Below are 26,568 nucleotides of genomic sequence, written 5' to 3' on the forward strand. Positions count from 1 at the left end.
CTCTTATAGATTGCAGCTATGCTGTGTGTGTGCCCTGACCACACCTCACTGTGTGTCAGCGTGTGTTCGAGGGCTGGTAGATGGAAATGGCAGCGCTGGGACTGATTCTGTCACCCTTCCCTAAAGAGGAAGGTGAGATGTGCCATGCTTGTTATCCATCAAGACATCGATTCCTCAGGAATATAGAAAAAAGGGGGAGAAGCGGAAATCCAACAAGGAAAGACATTAGAATTACTTGTTAGCCAATTTGTATAATGATGAAGGAGACAGGAACGCGAATGAAACATGTTTACCTGAAGCTCTATGATAAACTGCATCTGAGCAATTTTCCAAATAAGCTTGAAAATTGATTCATAAATTCCAATTAACTCAAAAATTAGCAAGTAAATTTACATCAAATTTACATCAAACTTTGAAACTTACATGTCAAGAACAGTAGTTTTAATGGTAAGAGCAGCTGTGCAAACTCCATCTGCTGATGAGGAAAGTGGGATGGGTTGAAAACTCCAATAAAAGGTGTTGAGTGAGTTCGAGTTCATGCGTTTACAGTCTGTGCAGTCTGTGATTATAACGGTTCCAGTTACAGATAGATGTGAACAAAATCTCTTTACTATACCAAATGCAGATGTGTGCATATGAGCGTGCGCAATTTTCAGGCAAAGAGCAAGTTTTTGGCACCAAACATTTTCTCGGCTAATCATATTTGAGCTGGTTTTGTTTGCATGCAGGTAGACAGTCTGTGCAAAAAGCAAAAGATGGATATTCTGGTTAAATCAGAAGTTCCTGGTTTCCAAAGTTGCTCTCAAAGTTGTCTTTATCATATTTGGCATTCTTTACATAATTGAACCTGCATTTGTGGATGGCACAGTAAACTGTTTTCACAGACAGTGATGTCTTGAAGTGTTCTGAGCTCGTGCAGTGATTTCCATATATATTTTAAATGCAGTGTGGCCTGAAAATCATTGGTATCCAGTATAGATTTTCAGCCTTGTCCCTTGCACACAGAGATTTCTCCAGATTCACAAAAGCTAGTCATCATACAATGTGCTGTAAATGATGTGTCAAATTGAAAATGACTGCATTTTTTCTTGAAATAGGTGCGTTAGCACTGTTGCCGCACCGCAAGAAGGTGCTGAGTTCAATTCCACCATTAGGCCAGGGTCTTTCTGTGTGGAGTTTGCATGTTTTCCCTGTGTTTGCGTGGGTTCCCTCCAGGTACTCTGGCTTCCTCCCACCGTCCAAAGACATGCAGGGTGTACCATGCCTCTCGCCCTATGACAGCTGGGATAGGCTCCAGTGCCCCTCGTGACATGAAAAGGATAAGCGGGAGCGAATGGATGGATGGATTAAAATTGTACAATGTCTCACTTTAGACTGCTATTTTGCATTTTATTCTAATGTTCGATTATGAATGCTATAAATGTTTAAAACATAAACATAAGAACACCATAAAACAAAAAGTTTATGTTTTATGCAGGATTTTGACTTTTTTGCAATTGGGGTCATATTTTAATGATTGACCCCGAGGATTATTACACAAAGCTGAAATCCATCTTGTCCTCTTTCAGCAGGCTTCTTTCTCCTTCGTGTCCTCGTCCCCATTCTAGCTCGACAGGGTCACACAGGCCCTCTTAGCTGATTACCAAACATGAAAAGGGTTTCCTAAGTTCAAGACTTTTCATTGATTACTGATGTTCTCCTCTTTCTTCTCACTCTCTGTCTTTCCTCTCCTCATTGTCAGTCCTCCCACTTCTCCCCCACCTTTACATCTTTCTTGGTCCCTTCCTCTCTTTACTAGCACCAGACCCTGCACATGTCGCCCACGTTAAGTATGGTCAACATAAAGCAACGCTGCCAATTGCTGTAACTGTGCATGTGTGCATGCACACATCTGTGTGTCTTTCTGTTCAAGTATTTGTGTTTGAGGATACACTCGAGGCCTAATTAGAACTGTTATAGCTGCAAAGGGAGTGGTATAATGGCACATAATGAAAAATGCCAAATTTCCTGTCCAATAAATGGGAAATTGATTAATGAAAAGCACTTTGATATAGAAGAGGTAAAGCGTTGTTGGATATAAAAGATGATGTATTAATCCTCCGCTGTTACAGATGGTTCAACCCTCCTGACAACTGCTATTCTGTCGAGACACTGTTAGCATGCATAATTATGCTAATTAAGACCTAATTAAGTGCTAATTCTTTAGAGAGTCTCTTTCTTTGGTTCTAATTTAACACGACTCAGCATTTAACACTTCTTAAAGAATTTCACACCCCCTGTGATCCTGTGATTCATTTGTAGTCCTCGTTTCATTTGTTATAAATTGTAGACACATGCAGGCCTCCGTACTGGTCAAACAATGATGTAAAAAAAGGCCACGGTTGAGAGAGGAAAGGGCCTGGAGCAAGAGAGAAAAAGAAAGCGAATTCAGTGCACTGCAATGGTCATACACATAATTACATGAAATTAAATTATGATAGGTTGGCTTATATTAGATACTGTCAGCCATTCAGCAAAATTTGGACATGGCTAATTAGTGAATAATTGCATCACTTTATTGATTTTTATTTTTTTTAAAATAGAGTTTGACAGGAGATCACTATTTACTGGTTGGTGTTTTCACTGTCCATTAATGATAACAATGTGCAGTGGTCACATGCTTTGCATTTTTACTGTGTTTGTGCTTTTACTTGTTCACATGGAATTAGTTTTCCAGCAGGGCGACAGGACATTGTTATTTTGAGTGACACACAGCTCAGAAGTTGTTACAGTATATTGCATCAGAGAAAAGTGTGACAGCAATCCAGTACATGTTCAACAGTGACCCCCGCGTATATACAAGCAGTGACTCACTCCGTCATTAAAACAAAGCCATTACAAACTTGACATGACATCTGTCACCCCAGCCATCATCAGGGGTCAGGACTCTTGACCCCTCCCTGTCGTGGTGCATGTAGTGATCAGACATAACGCAACTCACTGATTGGCTGCGGAGCCCAGGAGCAAAAGCTGTTTCATAATGCTGCCCACTATACATTGTTTGAGTTATTCACCGTCCTGTCATTGTGTCAGTTAGGACTTTTTTCAGATGCTGCAAATGACGCGGCATGTTTTCTTGGATATACGATGTTTAATGGTTCCCAGTAATCTGCATTTCACTGAACGTCACAAAAAAAGCCCTTACCGAATGTTTTATCTGATGACATGTTTTTTAATAGTGCGTGGGAGTATATCCACAAGTTTAAGAGGCTGAATAAATTCCAGATTGTATCTTTAAATTAAAATCACTGAAACCTGAAGTTACATCAACCACAGACAGAAAAATGTTTCAGGAAACGAAACAGATGCAGTGCAGCGAGGGGATTTTCTATGTTACCTTAAATCACAGATAGGCCTGTAGCTTTGGAGCCGGGTGTGTGCACATAATGAAGTGTGCCACTAAGTAACTGTGGAGTCCCTGCCAAAGCTTAATTAGAGATTCATCCACTGGTATATATCACTGTTAGTGTGTGTCAACAGGGTGCCATGCATCAGCCACTGGCAGAAAGGGGTTTATGGCTCAAACTGTTTGTGTGTGTGAATGTGGGGGTGTGTGTTACAGCCACATCTAGGACTGTGAAATTAAAGGCCAGTAATTAATGAGAGGTGGGAAGTTCAGCACCTGTTTCGCTCTATTGTTAATGGGGATCTTGCAGGAAATCCACTGCGTAGGGCCAGTGGGTGACTTAAAGATAAACAAGGTGTTTATGTCTGTTGTTCTTTTTAAATAAGCACCCATGTAGTCCGGCTCTGCATTGTTTCCCAATAAGCTTCATTAAAATAGTAATGTAAAGATTTTATAAGAAGTGAAAATATAATAATGGAAGTAGAGGATAAAATAGATTGAGTGGTAAATCTAAGAACCTCTGGTTTAGTTCAAGTAGCTAAAATGTAAAAAGTAACTAAAAACCACAGCTTAAAACAAAATCTTCCAGTTAAGAACATCACATTAAAAAAAACTAAACCTTATAAATAACATAAAAAAATCGAATTCACTGCCTTTTTAATAAAATGCAGCCGCAGAGCCAGTCGGTATTACTGAACACAAGGAGGCATTTTGCAATTCATATGTGACCTGTCAGTTTAGCCTGTAAAGTGATGTGGTGTTCTTTTGTGCCAAACAAATCAATGCACTATTTAAATGTTTGTTTTGTGAGCAGAAGTTGTGAAAAAAAGCTTTAAACCTTTTCTAAAGGTAATCTAAATCAACAAGAAAAAGAAGCATAATTAACCAGGTGTGTGTAAAATATCCTAAATATTTAATTTAAAGATGATTAAAATATACATGAAACAACTGTATTAGTTATTGCTCCTTTTTGCACAGTTGATCTAATTCACAGAAATATTGCACATACAGTTTGCGGACGATTTGTGCCACAAACAACCGATGATTACTTCTATCATTCTACATCATTTATAGTCTTTTTTCATTTCTGAAACTGCACACTAATGACTAATGAAGTTCTAAAAAATAATTAATAGCACACAGTCCATCTTTGTCCATGTGTTTTTTCTCCTTCATGCTTAGAGTAAAGGCAGACCTACAGTGTGGACATATTGGTGCCCTGGGACAGATGTTCCACCTAAACATCTGGATTTATATCTGATTGGCTAATAAATATGCTACTTGATATTCAAATTGTAAATAGCTGTCTATCACAGTCTATTTTATAAAGGACTATATAAACATAATAATTATGGACACAATACACTAAAACATTTTGTTTTAGCAGTGATTAATATAAATATTTTTTAAAGAGTAAAGTGTGCATAGGACATCAGTAGTAGACTTTTGAAAGGAGACACTGTAATTCATACTAATCCCAAATATCTCTTTGTCTTCTTTGGCTCACTTACAGCTGGCGGTGCCTTGCTCACCTACTCCCAAAGACTTGTTGGCCTGAAAATGTCCTTGCAGACGTACATATATGCAAATGGATGCTGGCACATATCAGCCCCCACAGGATGGTTTGTGTGTGTATGTATGTGTCTTTTAGTTTGTACTTCAGGTAAAGGCCCCAAAGGAATTGATTACGAGCAGGTGACCATAGTACCCAGAATATTTGGAGGAGGAAGCAGCACACAGTCTCTGGTCCAGTGACACATTAATGCAGCCCCTGGGACTTGAGCTTATACAGGCTCTGTGATGTTGCTGGCTGAAGTTGGAGTGACACACACGCACGCACGCACGCACACACGCACGCACGCACGCGCACGCACACACGCACGCACACACACACACACACACACACACACACACACACACACACACGGTATAATGAAAAGGTCCCCCTGCAGACAGCACAGTATTCAGACAACACTGAAGGTTTGTAAGTGGCTGGCAGCAAAGGGCTTCACCACATCACGGCCTGTGAACTTTTATTTCACTAACTGACCACTCAAAGTGCCAATACAGTGCTTTATTTCATACACATTACCTGCCCCACATCCATGGCCAATTTAGAACCCACAGGTAACTTAACACGCATGTCTTGTGATGCATAACTGTGGGAGGAAGCCAGAGTACCTGTAGGAAGCCCACACAACTTCAGAAAGACCATGCAAAATCCAAACAGAAAGGTACCAGGTGGGATTTGAACCAGGACCACACTTTTCTGGTTCCATTCCACTATAGCGTTTATGAGATGCACACAGTCTGCTTATTCCATTCAAGGCAAATTTCAGTTTAACAATATGACAGTGTACAAACTAGAAGCCAGTAAGCACTGTTAAGTGTGAAACCAGTCTACATTCTCAATAAACAAGCACTGTTTCTAATGCTATAACAGAAAAGCATCCTGGAGAAGACAAGAAAGACTCTGAGGTCATGAACCATCAAAACAAACACAGAGGCAGCTACAACTGAGGCAGAAAGCAAAAGATGGCAGGTTGTCACCCTTCTCATGGTGAGAGTAATGACTAAATGTCATGTTGTCCCCCAAATCACAGATAGGAAGAGTTCACACCATTACTGTTCAACCACTCATGGAAGGATTACCTGTCCTGACATGATGATCATCAAAAAGAATCAGCAACAGTTCTTCTGTGGGAGCTTGCTGGAAACCATAATTTATTACAAGACTTCATAATTCATCTTCTAGTCATTGCAATCTCAGACCAGACACCTCATTGGTGGTTTGTGCTGGCAGTAATCATTTAAATGATTCAGTTTTTATTTCACCTGCAAGTGAAAGAGCATACAACAATATCCTTAGTGTTACTCAGGAAGCTCAGAAATTTGCTAAACAATGATAATTTTCTGTAGCTTTATGTCATGTTCATCATCATCATGCGTCATGCTGCACAGAGGAGCAACTTTCAGATACAGGGTAGAAAGATGGATAACAAATAAGAATAATAAAGATTTTTTTTTCATTATGACTGAACTCAAATCTGAGATATTTGTAGTCATATTATTAATAAAAGATCATAAAAGGAAATGTTGTATTTCATTTCAGTTTCTTTTGCATGTGCAAAAAGCAGAAAAACAGGTTGTGAGGTAAGCAGTCAGAGAGTGAGAAAGAAGACTGAGGGAAGGGGAGAGAATGAATGAGTGAGTCGTGAGACAGAGACTGACTGTACAGCTTCACATCATTGTATTAGCAACATGTTTCTTAGCTGTGTCATTTAATCTGGCTAATTGAATGCTCCAATAATTCTAAAGAGATTATAGTCCGACAAAGCGTCACACGGGGGTCAGAGGTAAAGCAGGCCATGATCTATTTGTCAAATACATCAGGCTTTCCTCTAATTTGCTTTGATTGAAATTGATCATTTTGTAAATGCACTGTCCAGATGGCTGATGAGATTTATTCCCTTTGTGTTGTGGGATGTTGAGCTAATATTATGTAAAGGAAGTGCGGATAACTCTGGATTAACTGAAGATCCGCGTGGAGAAAGCTGGTTTAAAGGCTCCGTCTGCAACAAGCTGGGGATTTCATGCAACGCTATCATGGTTTATTTAAACATCATGTTGTCTATGGGTCAGTTTGACCCTTTTTTAATGTTTTATATAGGAAATAGTTTTTTTTTCCTGTTGCTGTCAGAAAAACACTAATAATTTCATACAAAGCACACTGCAATAAAGTTAACGATTACTACTCTCACTTAATTGTTTAATAAAAATTACCCCCACAGCATATACTTACTCAACTTACTCATGTTGGTTACATCAGCATTTAAATCAGCATGATCTTAGTTAGTTAATTTTTAAAGAAATTTATTCCAGCCATTGATGGGTTCACTTTTGACATAAAATAAATGAGCACTAATGTTTCTTGCACAATTTAGCTTTGTGATAATTTCACACTGACAAATTTGAAACTTTGGAGAAACAGAGATCAGATTTTGAAACAGAGAAATCTATTTCTATACCGTCTCCTTTTACATTCCTCTGCTCGGCTTTATTAACTGTGCTTCAGTTTACTCAAAAGTAAAACATTTCAAAACTGCGAGTGGACAGCAACTGGTTCTACGTGTATGCAAAACACCCTTCTTCCTACGTCAGTCGGGTTTTTTACAAAAACGTTTTCTCAGATGCTTTTAAGGTTTATTAAAAATATGAGAACAAAATTGATGAGTAAACAACACAACACAGCAAAAACACAAAGAATTCTGCGACATTGGTGCTAGCATTTTTCCAACATGTTAGCTTGTTTGTATTTTACTTACCAATAACAGGAATTAGCAGCTAGCTCTGCAAGTTAGGAAGGGAAACATACTGCTACAACCAACTGCAGATAATTCATTACAACTGGTGCACAAAGGTAAATGGCCCACATTTAGCATCTTCTAATCTATTATCAACAAAGTGCTTTACAATACATTTCTCTTTCACTCAATGGAGCTGTAATGGCATCTGTAACAACTTGTGGTTCAGTGTTTTTTTTTCAATGATACTTCAAGATGTGAAGAGGCTGGGGATCATACCACAAGCCCTGCAATTAGTGGACAGCCTGGTTAGCCACCACCAGACAAATACAAGTATTAAAGGGAATACAAATACAAAGAAACAATATCTCCACCCTGATTTTATGAGGAATTCTAAACCAGTCATCTAACCATCTATACAAAAGCATTTTATACACTGTTCCCTAACTGTTCCCTATCTGAAGTCCTTCAACCATTTGAAAGAACCAAAATGATTCTGGTTGATGTTGCACAATCCTCAGCTTGAAGAAACACAGTGTTGTAGAAAAGTGATCCAGCGAGACAGAGATGGAAAGAAAGAGTAAGAGAGATGACATTTTGAACCGCAGACAATTTGATATTGACCTGTCATTTCAGATGGTTTGGGTTTGACTCTATAGTGCAGCTACGAACTGCTGAAGTGCATTTCTCTCCTAACATTCCACAATATGAGAAGAGGCCAGATTATTCCAAAGTCATTCCAAGTTTACCAAAGCAGGTTGTTTCTCCCCTAAAAAGTCACAGTCTATGTTACTCAACGTGATCCCAGCTCAGCATTTCGGAGAGTTTTCTGTCAGCCTTGCAAAATAAACAGGTCTCTCTGATGCCCCCTTTCGCCCCCTCCCCTCTTCCGTTTCTGTCTCCCTCTGTCTTTCCCTCTCTCCCTGTCAAAGCTGCTCATTCGCAGGTTGATGGGAGGCATCAGAAGGGATGAGTAAGAGGCATTTGAGACAAGTGTGTGAGAGGCACGGCGTGATATCGGTGGAGAGCGACGTCTCTCTGAGAGCTTGTCTCTGGTCATATCAACAACCGGGAGACAACGAATGATGCAGAAGAAAGGATAACCGGGGCAAACACCCAGGGGCAGCATGGCAATGTGGAAAGGTTACCATAGAGCAAGAGTACACGGGGGCAGAGGGGTCATCAGGGTGAGTGTGAGCTGGCTCTCCAACTCACGTCCTATCATTTAAACTCTGTTTTTGTCTGCCTGATGCCCCCTCCCTCCACTCGCCATTCTCTTCCTGCCCAATCATTCCCTACATGTAGAGCCGCGTCAACCAGATCCGCACTGACAGGCCCGAGCTGCATGCGTATACTCTGACCGACTGCTCTTTTTGACTTTGCGTATGTGTTTGTGTGTGCATGTTTGAGTGTACATTTATGTGCAAAGAGAGGTGGGGGAGTAAATCTCGTTTCCTGGCCTCTGAAGGATTTTATTTTTGTGGCAGGGCTGTCAGATCTCTGTTGCCTCCACGCCAGACCAGTGCCAGCACCAAGTAAGTGGCAGCGCCTGATGAGAGTCACCAGCCTCTCTGACGGGTGCCCATCGTGACAGGGAATATGTTCTTCCAAATAGCAAGCTGGTAGCAACAGAGTGACGCGCACACAGTGGCACTATTGAGGGAAATTCGTTCCTTCACCGCAAAGAGTTTTTGTTGTTGTTGTTGTTGTTGGCAAACTGCAGACTGCAGGTACTTAGGCCTTCAGCAGGTTGCCATGTTTCTGGATTTTCCAACACATATGTGAACCATGAGCTTCTGGGATGCTAATTAAATTATAAATATATAAATGAAATGATCCTAACTTATCCTATTTATCCATCCTTATACAGGATATACATACATATATATATACCACAAGAGACTATAGATAAGAAAAAAAAGGTATTCAGGAGCTAATCATTTTTGACAAATTGCAGTTACACGTGTTGGTTGACTTCAGAGCCGTATTTCAGTAACGGTGAATATGCTTCTTCCCAAAATGCCAGTGGTGATTAAAATATGCAGTGTGATATTTATTATGTGACATACTATGAGAGAAGCAGGTCAGTTGAAAGTCTTTTAGATGATGGATTTGACTAATATGTAGCACGCTGCTTTTGCAAAAGGTGACCGATTACTAAAGCCTCATAAAACGGATTAAAAACCCCTCATCACACAAGCCCACAGGATGGCACATTAACAAATATTTCAGTTCAATTTTCATTCTTTTTTTGTGTCTAACTTGAGGATATGACTGGATGCTGAATGTAGCCCAATATGACGGAAAGACCACAGTGCAATAAATTTTACTGAGCACATTCTTTATCAAAACCCAGATGCGAAAGACAAGATAAAGGGACCGCAACAGAGGAAGGCATTTAATACACGGCACCAAAGCCATAACGCTAAGTAGATGCTGCCCACTTAAATCTTTACATTCTTCATTCACTTTAGCTCACCAAACACGACAGTCCCCATAGGCGAGTAATGAATAATCATTAGCAAAAGGTCCACAAATTATTGATGTAAAATAAGCAATGATTCTTTTTTTTTGTTTCGCAATTTATTGCCATTAACAAGTAACTTGCAATCCAATAAATGTCAGCATGGCTTTCAGTTAATTAAAGGGAAAGATATTATACAGTAATGCAGGGTGGCGTTTATATCTCGATTTCCACAGACTGCAATTTACTGCTGAGCCTTTATTTGAAGGGAACCACAAATAATGGCTATTAAGCCGTCAGAGGATGGACAGGGGATCACATTAATGAAATTAGATAAGGTGGAATGGTGATCTACACAGCTTGGACTCTGGAGGCGCACAAACCCATACAGACAAGCTGCATGCAAGCATGACACATTAGAATTGGGGGCTGTTTAGGTCCCTTTTCCACTTCTTCTTATTCCCCTGACCTGCTTGGCCCGTGTTTTCGTTTTCTTCTTCACCTTTTCTACACTTTGTCCAAGCGCCAGCCAGAGCCCAGCAAGGTGTTCAACATGAGGGCCTGTCAGCTCATCAGGGAAAGTTTCCCTGTTTGTCCTGAGCTCTGTAGGCAGCCAGTCAGTCCATCAACCCCACCATCAACACTACCAACACACACACACACACACACAGACACACGTGTCCACATCTCCCCCACTAACAGGGAGGTGTCACTCGGGGAGGCAGCTGCAGTCGCTGGTGTGACGGCTCTCCTCAAATCAGAGACCCTCGTCCCTGTCAACAGCAACCTGGCCCTGAGGCTACCACTGTCACACAGCGTACACCCCTTCCAACACGCACGCACACACACAACCACACGCACAAACCCAGAACGAGGAGCTGAACGAAGAGCAGATGGAAGAGGTGGCTGTGTTCTATCTGGAGAGCTGAAACTTACTGCGTTAGGCGAGCGGGGTGATCGAGAAGAAGAATAAGAGCAGTAGAGCAAGGGGGAAAAGGGGAGAGGTAAGGATTGAGGGAGGGGTGAAGGATGAGTGTTTTAGTGAGAACAGTGGGCCTGATTTCCTTCCTGACAGAGAGGCCCAATTATTAGCTGTGACAGTTTAGGGAAATTGGCCGTGAGTGAGATGGGACAGATAGGAGCCGAACAGATAGAGGACCTGAAATTCTTCAACAGATACTTAAGTCGGGTAGAAATCCAGCTGCGTAACTGTGTTTGTACAAATGCTACAAAGAACACTTGTGATCCGACAATAAGAGGGCACTTAAAGCACGTGACGAAACACTCAACATGTCCTTTTTTGCCTTTGTTCTGATCTCCTCAGTCTTCTCATCGCTCTTTGGACGTGGATGTGCGCATGTATGAATGACTTGGCCTGCATTTGTGCTGGCAGCAAACATAAGAGGCCCTCTGTGCAATTGGACAAGGTGCCGATATCTCAGTCATGTGACAGTGACTTCCTGTCTGTATGTCAGACAGCAACTGAAGGCTTGTCAATACAAGCTCGTGCTCACATCCTTTCCCATCTCCTCAAATACAAACGCACACAAGCAGCGCAGACGTGAAAAACTGCATTTTTCTATTGTCCCTTCCTACAGTAATCTAAAACTTTAGACTATGACTAACTATGACCGTGATTAATTTGTCTATAATCTTTACTATATTTTGTTATATTTTTTTTCTATAGCTGTTCAGTTGGGATTAATATATTAATATTACTCAGGTCAGATGGTAAATTAGTCTCTACATTGAACTAGTAGCATTATGTTTAATAGATTATTCAGTAAGAAAATGCAAAATTATCTATTTATACAAAAATAATTAAAATAATTTTAAGGAGTTTTGTTTTGTCCACATTTTCCGTTTTTGTCTGAAGACTATGAGCTAAAATCGCTGTGAGCCTGGAAGGTATTCCAAAGCCCAACACTGCCCTCCTATGTCTGTATGATGCTATTAACTAGGTCATCCATGCTGCCTTTACTATCTGCTGTGTTACAACTCAGGATGTTTGACTGACTCGAAAATGTACAAAATGAACCTCATAACCTAATCTGTGCATATTTTTAGTACCGTGTACCTTTAATTAATGGAAATGAAAAAAGACTCAATGCAAAATGCACACAAGGAAAAATCCCAGTCTGTTCCACCACTATCATATATGTGTATTTGGACAGATAGTTGCTTCGTGCTGTTACTACATCCCATCTAGTCTATCCTTAACATTTGTCATTGATTGCAGCCAAGCCCACATTGACAGTTTTAATTCATTTACGAACTTGTCATTCCACATCATTGATTTAGTTGTCCTTCATCCCAGCTTTAATTATATGCAAAGATAAAAGATTTTCTCATTATTGTGTTTAATCTAATGAAAGGCCTTGTGCTACAGCAGGGGCCAGTTCAGAGGTCCAGACTATTGACCTTGGAGGGCATAGCTTGCGGATGAATGTTTTTAATTAGAGAGAGCAAACGGCTTTGGGAAAGAGAGTCTTGAGTTGTCTGTAATGCTGGCGTGTGGGACAGGTTGGCACAAAGCAGTTTAATAGATCTCAACAGGTCACACTTTCTGACCTCTACTGACTACAGCTCAGACCTTATCAACGTTTAGCACACTGCAAAAATATTCATCTGAAAGAGAATATAGTTTAGCATTTGTAACATTTTACTGCTAATCCAGTAATCAGTTATACAATTCTTTTTTGTACAGGAAACACTCTTTAAAATTGCTAAACATCTTGTCAAGATGAGTTTTTATTTCAGAAATAATCTTTGCTAGCTTGAAGTTTACAAAACTGGACAGACTGTAAGTATAGGTGGTTTTATCATTAACAGCTGAAATGCATTTGTTGTATTTTGTACTGTAACAGAAAGAACAGACTAAAGAAAGCAGACATGCAATTCATAGTATTCATCTGTAAACCAGCTTTTCTTTTAATATTCATTAACAATAGATGTTTTCATTCAACTCCCATTATTGTTTCCATTACACCTAATTCGTTCCATAAGTGGAAAACCATCAGAGATGGGAAATTCATGATTGCTTAAACCAAGGTTTAAGTTGAGGCAGAAGAAAGTGAACAAATATTTTTGTATAATTTTTTCAAAACAACCATCACGTCTGCCTGTTTGACTTTAAAGAAAGAAAGAAAGAAAGAAAGAAAGAAAGAGTAAATATTTTTTCAGATTTGCTTCAAATTGTGAATTTTTCAAGAGATGATAAAGTTTTTGTGTTACTTTGAAGCGCTATTATAGTATAGTTCTTTGAAAGGTTACAATGGGAAAGTTCCTAAAAATCTAAATTTCCTTTCACACATACACTGGCCACTTCATTAGGTACGTTCTTACTAATACCAGGGTGGACCCACTTGCCTTCAGAATGTGCTTAATTCTCCATGCTGGCTACATTTTATTTGTTCCATGTTGACATGACAGGAACACAACTGCTGCAGATTTGCTGGGTGCACATCTGTGATGGGAATCTTCTGTTCCATCACATCTATTGGATTGAGATCTGGAGACTGTGGAGGCCATTTGAGAACAGTGAACTCATTGTTATGTTCAAAGAAAGTCTGAGATGATCTGAGCTTTATGACATTGTGCGCTATCTTACTGGAAGCAGCCATCAGAAGACGGTACACTGCGGTAGGCTGTGGTGTTTGTACTAATGGACCCAAAGTTTGCCAAGAAAACACTTCGGACATCATTACACCATCACCAGACTGAAATGATACATGTCAGGATGGATCTATGGTTTCATGCGTTTTATGCCAAATTCTGATTCTACCATCTGAATGGTGCAGCACACCAGACTCATCAGACCATATTTTCATCTTCTATTGTTCAGTCTATGTAAATTGTTGCCTTAATTTCCTTTTAACTGACAGGAGTGATGCAGAGTGTTATCTTCTGCTGCTGTAGCCCATTTGCTTCAAGGTTTGATGTGTTGTGATTTGCTTTTCTCTTTACCTTACTTGTAATGAGATATTTGAGTTACTGTCGCCTTCCTGTCAGCTCAAAACAATCTGGCCATTCTCTTCTGACCTCCGGCATTAACAAGGCATTTTCACCCAGAGAGCGGCTGGTCACTGGATATTTTCTATTTTCCGGGTCATACTCTGCAAATCCTAGATATCAGCAGTTTCTGAAATATGCAGACCAGTCTGTTTGGCATGAACAACCATGCCATATTCAAAGTCAAACAAATTCTCTTTTTTCTCCCTTCAGTTTGAATATGAGTTGGTGATCTTGACCATGTCTATATGTCTAAATTGAAATGGCTGCTATGAGCTGCTGCCATGCAGTTGGCTAAAATAGTACTTTAGTACATAAAAATTTTTAAAAATATTGCACTGTCTTGAATAAAAACATGACTCGTGACTTTTAAAATTTGAGACTGCACAGATGCAACAAACAGGACATACCACTAGGTGGAAGTGCTACTTCATATGGAGTTTTGCTGACAGTGCACACTCATATTTTATTTCAGTTTACTCTGAAAACAGTTTGACATCCAGTTTATTTACAACAAGTAATCAACAAGACACTATTGGTGCATATAATAACACACAGATGATGATGATTTGTATATTTGCTTGTATAACTTTGGGATATTTTAGACCTTGACTGATATACTCTACATTTGTGGTTGTTTTTATTGCATTTTAAACTGCATTTAATTAAAAAAAAAATTAAAAAGAAAGGTTTTATGCAAACATCATCAATTTCAAAAATTACTTTGTCACAGTCTTTATTAGCACTTTAACAGGTTCATGTCACTGAAATGCTTTAAATTACCTGAATCAAAATATTAAGAAAAGAATAGAAAACTCCAGTTAGATATTCAAAATATGCCAAAAAATCTCATTTACAAGGCAGCACACAAAAATGGGCCACTCTAGGAAACACTTAATACCATCACCATAATTACCACCACATCATTAGACAAAAATACACGCAGAAAAAAGATAAGAACACTTTAGAGCAGCTGTTCTGCATGTGTACTAGACATCAGTTCGAGCTCATGATGCTGAAGCTCTGTCTGCTTTTCTCTAGGAACACATGGTGTGTCACAGAATGCAATCAGCTAGATTTAGGACAGCAAGTCAGATGTTTACCTAATTAAAGAAAGTGGATTATTAGTCTAGTTATGCAAATGTTTTCAGGTTCTGTGTTTCCCAGCATGAATAGATTCATTCACTCCACATAACAATACAGCTAAATTTGGTACTTTACCAATAGCAGTATTATTTATTTTTTTGGTTTTCTTTTCTTGTCAAAGATTACATCAGAAAGAAAGACATTAAAGCAAATGGAAAATACTAAGAAAGAGAACAAGGACATGAAAATCAGTAAAGATATGTCCAGCCAGGAATCAAACCCCACACTCACTGCTCAGGAAATTTGAACCGGTGTGGTATGTATCCTCAGTCACTTGGCCATAGAGGCACCCCAGTGGTCCTTTTTTTGTTTTGTTTATTTATTTACTTATTTTTTTGCATGATTTGCATGATTCATTGCAAACACTCACTAAACAATCCACCACCACTTTCCACTAGATGGCAATATGCATTCGTTAAGTCATTCTGCTATTTCATTCATACATTGACTCAGCCAGACCTGTCTGCTTGAAGGTTTCAGCCACCTGTCTAGAGTGCAGCATCTTAGCTGACAGTGCCTCAAGAATATCAGTCTGGTCCACAGCTGTAGCTGTCCGGTAAATGAAGGTCCCCATAGACTCCAGGCCTCGCATGCCTAGATTCACTCCACAACCTGCAAAGGAAAGAAAATTGGAGAAAGGAAAGGAAAGGAAAGGAAAGTAAAGGAAAGGAAAGGGGGAGAGATAAACCACACACAGCATAAATCCATTAAATAAAATCTATCTGTTAAGGTATAACACATATTTAAGAAGTCCACATTTTGCACACAAATATCAGCCTATAAAACCTTGAAGTTAATCTTATGGTCTAAATGAAAACAACACGGTGACACATTAATAAATATTCAGCAGCATTAAGGCAAAAGCAGATAAGCGTCGGCTGAAAGGCCACTGAGTGCAGTAATGACTCACACACCCATCAACATGTGCTATACTGCATGCATAAAAGGGATTTATCCTCTCCTCGCATCTCTCTTTCCTCCTATCCTACTCTTTTTAATTTTCTCATCGGTTCAAAGCTTTTTTTTCCCTGCTGAATGTGAGGAAAAACACTGTCTTTTTCATGGCAGTGCAATAACTGATGTTTTATAGACACCTACCTGTGTCAAAATTAAGGACACGTGCCGCCTCACCCTCCACAGTGACCGCCACATTGTCCCCTTCTATGTAGGCAGCACTGATGCGTCTGTGCGACAGCTGAATCTCAAAGAGACGACGGCTGCACTGCATGTGATGGAGGGTCACATCGTTGAGACGAGGCTCTATGTCGGTCTTATAAGCATTGAAAGATTGATGGAAAATGTTCTTCATGATCTGGGAAAAACAAACAAAAACGGCAAAGTTTCCAGCATGATTAAAGGCCACTGATGTTTGAGGTGAATGATGTTTACACATGTATCAAGGCTACAGTACGGACTACTCTTAATCATGCTCCTGCCACAGAGGTACAACAAGAAGGTTTTAATTTTCTTAATACAATGAAGCCTTGATAAAAACAACAACAAAATTCCAAAAAACAAAAACGGAAAACTATTTGGCCCCTGAATAGAGAGGATTTGGGGTTGTAAATATAATCATATGTTCTAATTATTATTTACAACTGTGTTAATGTGCCTGGCTGTGCAAAATATATGTTACCAAAATAAAAATCTGCAAAAATCCATCGCAAGTTCATAAAGATCTAAGCTTTGCTGATAAAAGCTTTTTTAATGAATGTTTATATGAGCCAAAGCAGATTCAAACTTTAATCAAAAGATTTGCTTGAACAAATTAATTCGCAACTATTGCAACTGTAACTATAGCCATATACAACTATAGTCAAGCAAAACTAACCTTATCAAATATAAAACGCTTGTCTTTGTCATATATCATATGAATAAAAGATTATTCGGTTTTGCTCTGTTAACTCAATAGAAAACCCAGGCTTCATCTTGGAACTCTGAGACATGTGTGTGTTTGTAGATTACACAGTTATTTGATTATCCACTAAAATACTCAGGAAATTATTTCGTAATGAAACGAGAGACTTTATAGCCTGTTTTGCTCTGCACATACGCAAACTGTTCCTTTTATCATCAGAACTGACTCGTGAAAAATCATGTCAGTGCACGAAAACTGAAGAAGAAATGTGCCCACTGATGGCTGACAACCATAACTTGAGCATACTGAGTGGCAAGCCTCTTCTTTCACTCTCCCTGCTTAACTCTGCTCTTCTTCGACCCTTACTTGCACAGTCAACTGTTACCAAGTAACAGTGTATTTGAATGGCCACCCACATAGCAACAAGAGCTCCAAAGATGGCCTTGTTAAGTACCTGTGTATACTACACTACATGCTGTGGCTACAGGCTACATATGATCAAGATGTTACTTGACATGAAAACCTGAAGACTTCAAATAAAACTCCAAGAACGTGCTCTACAAGAAGCACAGGGGGGTGATGACTACACAGATAACTACAGACAGCCTTTCTCTACACACAGAGACACACAGAGGGGTGTACTTCATCTTTCTCCATTTCTTCATCTTGGGTTCTTTTTGGCTTTTACAAAAAACACACACGGGCCAACACACATAGCTACAGGCAGACACTAACAGGCCATTTGCTGAATGAAAAGTGATGAATAGGCAGATTAAGAAAGAAGTGAAAGCCAGTGGTAATATCATCTGCCTCTCTACTACATTAACAGCTAAATATAGCCATAGAAATGTATCATCTGGAGTCCCTGTCAATAACGTATACAAAAACAAAACAAAAACGGAGCCAACAAAGAGTCTTACAGAGGAGTGTGCAGTTTGCCTGAGAAAGCGAACCATCTTGGTGTCAGAGGCAGGGCAGACAAGGGCCATGTAGCGGTTTCTGAAAGTGCCATAGATCTTCAAGTGAAAGCCAGGCTTGGTTGTTTGGTTTCTGTGCTCTCTGAAGGCCTCCACTCCATAGGCAGACAGGTCAAAGTAAAGGCTGTGAGCGCGGATCTCTGGAGTGGGCACCTAAAGTTTAAAAAGAGAGGGAAGAGATCAAATTCTAGATGAAATTATATCAGAGTGAATAAAATGTGCAAAAACCAGCAATGAAATAGTGTCATGTTACATATCATCACTAGGCCATTAACATGTAAGGAAATCTAGCTCTATGCATATATACATACAGAGAGTGTTTAAGATGTGCATCAGGAAAAATCAACAGGCATTACTATTCACACCATATCTGCCTGTAGAGCTGTGCTCACATGAGTGGAGCTTTAGAATAGCTTAATATTTATTTAATGCTTAAATCTAGCAGTTACTTCTCATTTTCCTTCAAGCTGTTATTGATTCATTTTCGTTTCAGTGACATAAACCAGAGGGATCAAACAGCATTTAGTGCTGCCAAGGGAGACAGTGACAGAACAGGGCAGCCACTGGGAGGCTATAGAAAGGACAGTAGGGACGGCCAGGCCATATCCTGGGAGGTAAATTCAATCACTACAGGAAACAGCCAGAGAGAAAAGTGGCCAATAAAAGGCAGCCACACCGCCACTACAGAGAACGTGATATGAATTGTTATGGTGGCATACAGGGAGACCATGCTTGTGTTCAGATATTAGTCAGATATTAGCCTGGAAGCTTTTCACCTGACGATGTTTATTTATCTTCCTCCAAATTAACCCTACGCGTTGTCAGTGTAGATAATCTATGCTCTAATACAACAACCTTTCATCCACATGAATCATGCAATAACCAGCAAGAGCTACTACCTGTATGGTCTGGACAGGATCAGGAGCACTGATGTAAATGTAATTTGTCAGCATTTTGAATATCTCTGCCTCAAAAGATTGGCAGGAATGTGATTTTGGACTCTAACATTTCAATGGACATCTCATATTTGTGATTTTATTAATGGTTTCTATCTTAAATTTGTATGGCTGGCATTGTCCACATAGGATTCTCCCTCTCTCTAAAGCAGCTGCATAGTGTAATGGTAACACTACAGCAGTTCAGAACAGCAGGTTGGGGGTTTGGGTCCCAAGTAGGGCGTGCATCCACTAATGGGGGGGAGCTCTGCTGGACACCTAGTTTGAGAGTCACTGCCCCCAAGTGTTCTGGCGACCCCTGCCTAGCTCTTCTCTCAGCCCCAGGTCATTTTCATATTCCTTTTTCCTGATGTTGTATCATTTGGCATATCTGTATAAATATACATCTAAGCTATATTTGGTATATCACTAAAGTTGTCTTTCTCTGCTTATCCACCATGACCAACTCTTGTTGGTTAGGAAACACCAGTTTATCAGTCACCATCTGGAAGTCCCATAGACATGTATGTAGTTGGCATTATCCATAAAAGGATTCTCTGAGGCACAGAGTCGTAGGCTTTCTTGTAGTCAATCCAGGCGGTGCACAAGTTGGTCAGTTTGGTCTTACAGTCTTGGGTGACTGCTCTATCTACCAGTAGCTGGTGTGTTTCCCCTCTGGTGTTTCTGCCAGGATATTAGCTTGCTCATTCTCAGTCACCTTTGGGGTTGTATTCCATTTTGACCTTAGGTTTCCAGGCCATACTTGGCACAGATGTTCCTGTATACCAGGGGTGGGGAACTTCAGGTCTCAAGGGCCAGTGTCCAGCAGGTTTTAGATCTCACCCTGGATCAAAACACCTTGAATCAAATAATTAGTTCATTGCCAGGCGTCTGGAGAACTTCAAGACATGTTGATGAGGTAATTTAGCCATTTAAATCAGCTGTGTTGGATTAAGGACACATATAAAGCCTGCAGGACACCGGCCCTTGAGGCCTGGTGTTCCCCACCCCTGTTGTATACTATGCCGGTCTGCATGCTAGCATCTTTGGTGGTTGCACCTTTCCTAGCTGTCTCTTTGTGGTTCCCATATACGCATGAGATTCCAAAGTACTTATAGTTATCCTCAGTGTCTGCAATGTTGCCTTCTGGCAGTGCAACCCCTCAGATCTGATCTTCCCTCTCTTTGTTACCATCTGACTTCACTTCTCCAGTCCACATTGACATTCCATTGTCATTGCTGTGAATCCTAGTGGTGTGGATCAATGATCAGTTACTTCTTGGCATACAGCTTGGTGTTATCCATGTAGAGGAGATGGCTTATGTTTGCTCTATTCCGCAGTTTGTATTCATAGTCAGTCTTGTTAAAGATCTGGCTGAGGGGGTTCAGGCCTATAAAGGGCAGCAGCAGGGATACAGAGCATCTCCTTTGTAAATCCCGCACTTGTGCAATTGGCTCAAAGTTGGCCTCTTGTGTTGCTTTCCACTTCCTCACCGAATTTCTTCATCTTCATAAGATCTATGATAACACAGTTTGACAGGCATAAAATAGCATTTCTCTGTCAAGAAGTTAGAGTTATTACCTGAAATCATGGTGTCCTTAAATATTTGAGGAAACGGGATAAGCAGAGGACAAAACAAGAAGCTGCAGGCCTATGAAACTATCTTCAGCAGATAAACATGGCTTTTCAAATGATCCATCTATTGTTCTCTGGAGGTTCATCAGAAATGATCTCAGTGGAAAATAAGTATTGAACACATCACAAATTTTCCAAGTAAATCTATTTCTAAAGGCGTTATTAACATGAAATTCTCACCAGATGTCGGTAACAACGTATCCAATCTACACATGGAAACAAATGTGTAATAATGAGAAATGACACAGAAAAAAAAGTATTGAACACATGAAGAAAGGGAGGTGCAAAAAGGCGTGGAAAGTCACGACACCAGCTGAAATGTATCAGTAATTATAAAACAATCTTGCCATTTAGTGCAAATTAATATCAGCTGGTTCAGTCCCAACTGATGGCCCATAAAAAAGGAGTCTCATTAACAATGTTTTGCAACCTTATAGCTGCAAAACATACCGATGGGATTGGTTACAAAAGAATTTCGAAACTACTGAAGGTTCCAATTTCACCATAAAACTGCTACAACCAGGTGGAAGGAACTATGAGAAGAGCTGTCCAAGAGCCCAAAAGAATAAGCACTGCATTGCTGTGGCTTGTATGAACGCTCGCCACGCAAGAGTTCATTGCTGAAGAAAAAGCATATTAACGTGTGTTTAAGGTTTGCTGAACAACATTTAGACAATCCTGTAAAATACTAGGAGAATAAAGTCTGGTAGGATGTTTAGATGTCAAAAGGCCACAAAAAATAAAGGTGTTAAATATTGACTTTCAATCCTGTTGGACTGTACAAACTCTTTTTTTTTGCCTCATATACTATATTTTTTAAGCATTTTTGCTGATGTTTCAATAAATCATTGCAGCTATTTGCTGTTTTTGTAGCAAAATATAAAGAAATGAGGGGTTGGGTTAATACTTTTACACAGTGCTGTAATTCTCTTGGTCAGTCACGTATGTGATGCAAACTAACCTTTAGAACATAGTGTGTAAAAAAAAAACCCTCACAGCTGATGTTCTGATACCTTAATTCATATTCACCGAGCCAGGAGCAGATTATGAGTCTGTCGAGGGGAGTGTAATAAATCCAAAGCTTTATCATTGCCTTCACCTGCTCCATCAGAGCAGCAGCTGCTTTTTTCAAATTCTATGAGTAAAATCAAAATAGAGCTACTGTTGATGCTGATGAGATTCAACAGTCTTCCGAAATCTGGCTATTCATATGACTCATATATTGTGTGAGGCTGTTATCGGCTGGTCTACATCAGTTTCTCCCCAGATTAGCTTTATGGGAGTCCAAATAAAATCATCCACAGTGGGACATCCCTTCACTGTGTTTATTCTTTACACAACTGACAACCTGTTGACTGTTTTGTGCTCACATGCTTTCTTTAGTCTTTGCATAATGCTCATTCATGCATCAGATCATTGTGTGTGTGTGTGTGTGTGTGTGTGTGTGTGTGTGTGTGTGTGTGTGTGTGTGTGTGTGTGTGTGTGTGTGTGTGTGTGTGTGTGTGTGTGTGTGCATTTCCTAACCTGTCTCTGGTCTAATCTCTCTATAGTTGCATTAGCTCCATATGCATGGCAGGACTCCACAGTGTAGTCAGAGCTGATCCCCAACACAGAGCAGGAGTCGCCACAAGATCCATCAGCTACCACAATCACACGTGGCCAATTATTGTGTGGAATCTGTCGCAGGTAATCCTCAGTGAACTAAAACAAAAAGGAATAATAAATTAGTTAACAGCCAGTTATCAAAGAAGTGAAGATAACAAAGCTTGTAAAGGAGTTCTGGCTGTAACTATTAAGCAACCCGTAAATTACAGGCTAGTTTACCTGCAAAACAGGTAAAATGTTACAAATTGTATAGAGGTTAACATGGCTGCAACTACAATCCTTCTTCCAAGTAGAGGTGAGATGCTGTGTAAACTTTAAACCTTGTACATTTAAAAAATTAATAATCCAAGAATTGTTTCTTGAAATATATGCAATCAAAAAAGGTGTGTGAAAAAAGAGGGTGAAGGAAGGTTGACTGGGGAGGTTCACCAGCTTGTAAAATAAAGCACGGGCAGGTAGCTAAACTTTTCTTGTGAATCATTTAAAGATTCAGAGAATCTTCATAAAACTGAAATCAAATCAAAATTTATTTATATAACACATTTAAAAGCAACAATGTCGATCAAACTGCTTCACAAATTAGGAGCGAGTGAAATAATTTACCAACAGCAAGACAATAGCAACACAAGACAAACATTGAAACCAGCCAAATGATAGTCAGCTAACTTAAGTCAAAGCCAAAGTAAAAAGATGAGTCTTTAAGAGAGATTTAAAAGACTGAATAGACTCAGAAGTACGAAGGGCAATAGGGAGATTGTTCCATAGTCTAGGTACTGCGATAGCAAAGGCACGATCGCGTCTGGTTTTCAGCCTAGACCTAGGTTGCATTAAGAGCATCTGGTTAGAAGATCTTAGTGCTTTTTTTGGGTTACAAATGGAGAAGTTCTGTTAAACAGCTCGGCGCCATATTATTTAAAATTTTATAAATGAGTAAAAGAATTTTAAAATCAATAGAAATTTCACAGGAAGCCAATGTAAGTTAGCTAAAACTTTCACTGAATGAAAGGGCAAAACTGGTTATTTTCTTACCCAAAATATTGAAACCTCTACTTTTTAAAATTACGTTTTACATTTACTGCTATTTTCATCTTTGCTTTTTCTGCATTTGGCATTTTTGCATCTGCTCCTTGACCAGCTGGCTGACCTGTTCTTCCTCTACTTACTAATCTAAGTGGCAGATGGGTTGTAAATATACCAATAGCCTCCAAAGGCTATGTTTCTCTCAGCAGCTGCACATCTTTTAGACCTTTATTACAGTCATGTTGTATGCATGACGGCCTCAAAGTTAAACAATACCTCCTACCCTGTGGATAGGAGGAGAAGGATCAGACCAAGTTGGGTACACAGTAACAGGCTTAAAGGGACAATAAAAGGGTTATACAGAGGGTATAAGAGCTCATAGCCTAATAGATCTGTATTTAATCCATTTAGTCTATACAGTGAAGAGATGATTTAAAAGACACCTTTTCTATTCTCAGATCTTTGAAGCTTTGATGGGCTAGGAGATTAAAAAAAAAAAACCTGTCATCACACCCACTGCCCTTTCTAATAAAGAAGAAATTGTGAACTTGGCAGTGATTCTAAACATAATTGAAGTCAGATGTGCTTGTTGACCTCGTCTTCCACCTTCCAAAGGTTAGTGAGTCACTGAAGAGCAGAGGAAAGATGAGCGGCTCCTAGCCAGAGCCAAAAAAGCAGCATCAGCTATGATACGGTCTGACAGATTAAATAATGCTTTCATTCTGTTTGATGAGTAGTTAGAAGGGAAACATCAAAGTGTACTAAAAACATCATAAAACACCCACATTCATAAAATCTAGGCTTTATTTTCCAGTCATGCCACAAATATTCACTGAACACTTAACCATTGTTTGCCCACTCTGAGCAATGACAGCTTCACTCTGGGCAACCATTCTGAGGTCTTTGTGTTAGTAGGTTAATTCTTTGTCATGAGCTGAAGTCTAGCTGCAGGAGGACCGGAGCTGCTGGTGAGTAAATGCTATGAAAACTATGAAAAACAAGCTCACAACAGGTATATCAGTCATTATTTCATCATCAAGGCTGTGTCATGGCATCAGGTGCAGGAATACAGAGTTATTATGAATTTGGGGTGGGAATCCCTTTTAAAAAATCACTGTGGAAATCTATAAAAAATAGAATGGATTTTAAAAAGTATTACAATGTGAAATCAGTTTTATTTTTGTGCTATAATGTGTTTAGGTTGGGATGTGTTTACTGTAATTCTGCCATTTGTAGAAAGGATTCTCTTCGGGTCTGAGGTCAGCTTACATAACATGTTATTTCAACTGGCGGTTTCACTCTGACCTTTTACAGTATTTTGTGAGGACCTAGGAAAATGGTTCAGTAGTAACTTTATATTGTGACTAGAGTGAATGATCAAACTGATCTACAGAAAATGAAATGTAAGGCTGAAGGCTCACTCTTTGCTGCCAATATATAAAATAAAATGTACCTCGTGTTTCAGTGGGGAGTTCAGTGTCGTGCTGAGAGATATACAAAAAGAAGAATAAGATTCTTAAATGCAAAAAAAAAGAAGAAAAGAAAAGAAAAACGAATAAGTGAGATGCAGCATCAGAAATGGTTCACTGGGAGCCTGAGATTGAGCCTTCGAGTAGACACAGGGACATACATCTATGTCACCATCACTGATGGCTATCAGACCCCTGCTGGAGTGGAGGCACACACCAGAGTCTTTTGGAGAATCGGGTTTTGACAGTCAGTCATTGCAAAATGAGGTAGCGTGGGAATTCCGCCTTTTTTCTGGACTGACTCATCGCACATTTTCTCCTCAGCTCACTGGCGTCTGTGTTGAATGAATTGAACGAAATGAAGTTGTGTATCCTTTTTCAGTGAGCACAGTGAGGATTATTTTGAGAATTAAGTTATCTATAACACAGAAAACACCGAGGAGATTCAAGACATGTTGCATACAGAGACCGTGCGATTATCAACTCATTGAGCTAACTTAAAATCGGGGAAGAGGGCATACCTTGGTTCCCAGCTGCACCTTGACGTCCACCCTCTGTTTCTTCTGCTCCAGGATGCTCAGCAGGTACTCCTGAAACACGCCTATTCTGGTGAAAAAATGATCGTTATGCCAGCAGCCCTCCATGTTATCAAAGTCCACCCCGAGTCCCAGCAGAAACTTCACACTGCGGGGATCCAGAGCGATCTGCTGGGGCCGGGAGAGCAGGGCGGTCCGGTACCTCTCGTCCAGCACGGTCAATTTCAGCACCTTCCCGGAGCGGACAGCAACCAGCGCGGCCGTCAGTCCCACGGGTCCCGAACCCACGACGAGCACGGAGATCTTGGCCCGCCACTGTCTGAAGCCGTCCAGGCTCACTTTTATCACGACATACAGGGCCACTGCCACCAAAGTGCTCAGAGCAGTGTCATAGGCGAGTGCGCGATACTTTTCCTCCGCGTCTTCCGCGATGCCACCAACTCCAGCATTTTGTGACTGTAACCCGTCCATACCGCGAGAGCAGTTCGGGCTTTTTAACGTGTGGAGCGTTATCCCCTCTTGTTTTAATCAGCTTGCCGTTCTCTCGTACACGGTAAAATAGAAGCAGGTTTCATGCACAGAGCCTGATCAGCTGCGACCGGCCTCATGTGTCCTCTCCTCGCTCCTTCAGCTGCAAGTTGCCTCGCCGCTGCAAGCTCCACTCTCTCTCTCTCTCTCTCTCTCTCTCTCTCTCCCTCTCTCTCTCTCTCTCTCTCTCCCCCCCCCCCTCTCTGTCTCGCCTAGAGTACACTTAGGTGTGTGTCCTGAGTGTCAGCAGAAAGCGAGCAGTCTGACACAGGCAGTATACGCACACACTTATGAAAGCACCAAGACTTCATAAAAAGAAGCAGTTCCCCATTCCTCTTTCCTGGATCCTGATGGATGCCTGACAGAAAAGCGCGCAGACTGTTTGGTTTAAATTATTGATTTACCTTTTCTAAAACAAGAAACGTCGATACTCTATTTCTCTCCGTCACACACTCTCACACACACAGTGGCACAAGGTTCGTGCCACTGTAAACCGACTGCGCCAAAGCAGGACTTCAAGCAGTGTACCAACATTTGACCAACATTAGTGTTGCATTCCCACATTCATAACAGTAGAAAGAAAGAGTTAACAAATCTGACTGATCGACTGTTTGGGGGGGAAAGCAAAAAGAGAGGAGGTATTGGAGACTGTACTGCAAATCACATCCGCCTGTAGGAAAGCTTCACATCCTTTC

The 26,568-nt window shown here is 40.2% G+C and overlaps 1 protein-coding gene across 1 annotated transcript; it reads right to left on the reverse strand.

The window, feature by feature from the left end:
• Positions 1-14,472: 14,472 nt before the first annotated feature.
• Positions 14,473-25,991, reverse strand: si:dkey-234i14.6 (uncharacterized). The gene is made up of 5 exons (XM_004553344.3): positions 25,331-25,991; positions 22,240-22,416; positions 18,089-18,298; positions 16,409-16,622; positions 14,473-15,922 (listed from the first exon to the last, which is right to left on the reverse strand). The coding sequence occupies exons 1-5, from the start codon at positions 25,814-25,816 to the stop codon at positions 15,744-15,746; spliced, it is 1,266 nt and encodes a 421-aa protein (XP_004553401.2). The 5' UTR covers positions 25,817-25,991; the 3' UTR covers positions 14,473-15,743.
• Positions 25,992-26,568: the final 577 nt, after the last annotated feature.

Source organism: Maylandia zebra, linkage group LG7 (genome assembly GCF_041146795.1).
Source record: "Maylandia zebra isolate NMK-2024a linkage group LG7, Mzebra_GT3a, whole genome shotgun sequence".
Taxonomy (NCBI): Eukaryota; Metazoa; Chordata; class Actinopteri; order Cichliformes; family Cichlidae; genus Maylandia; species Maylandia zebra.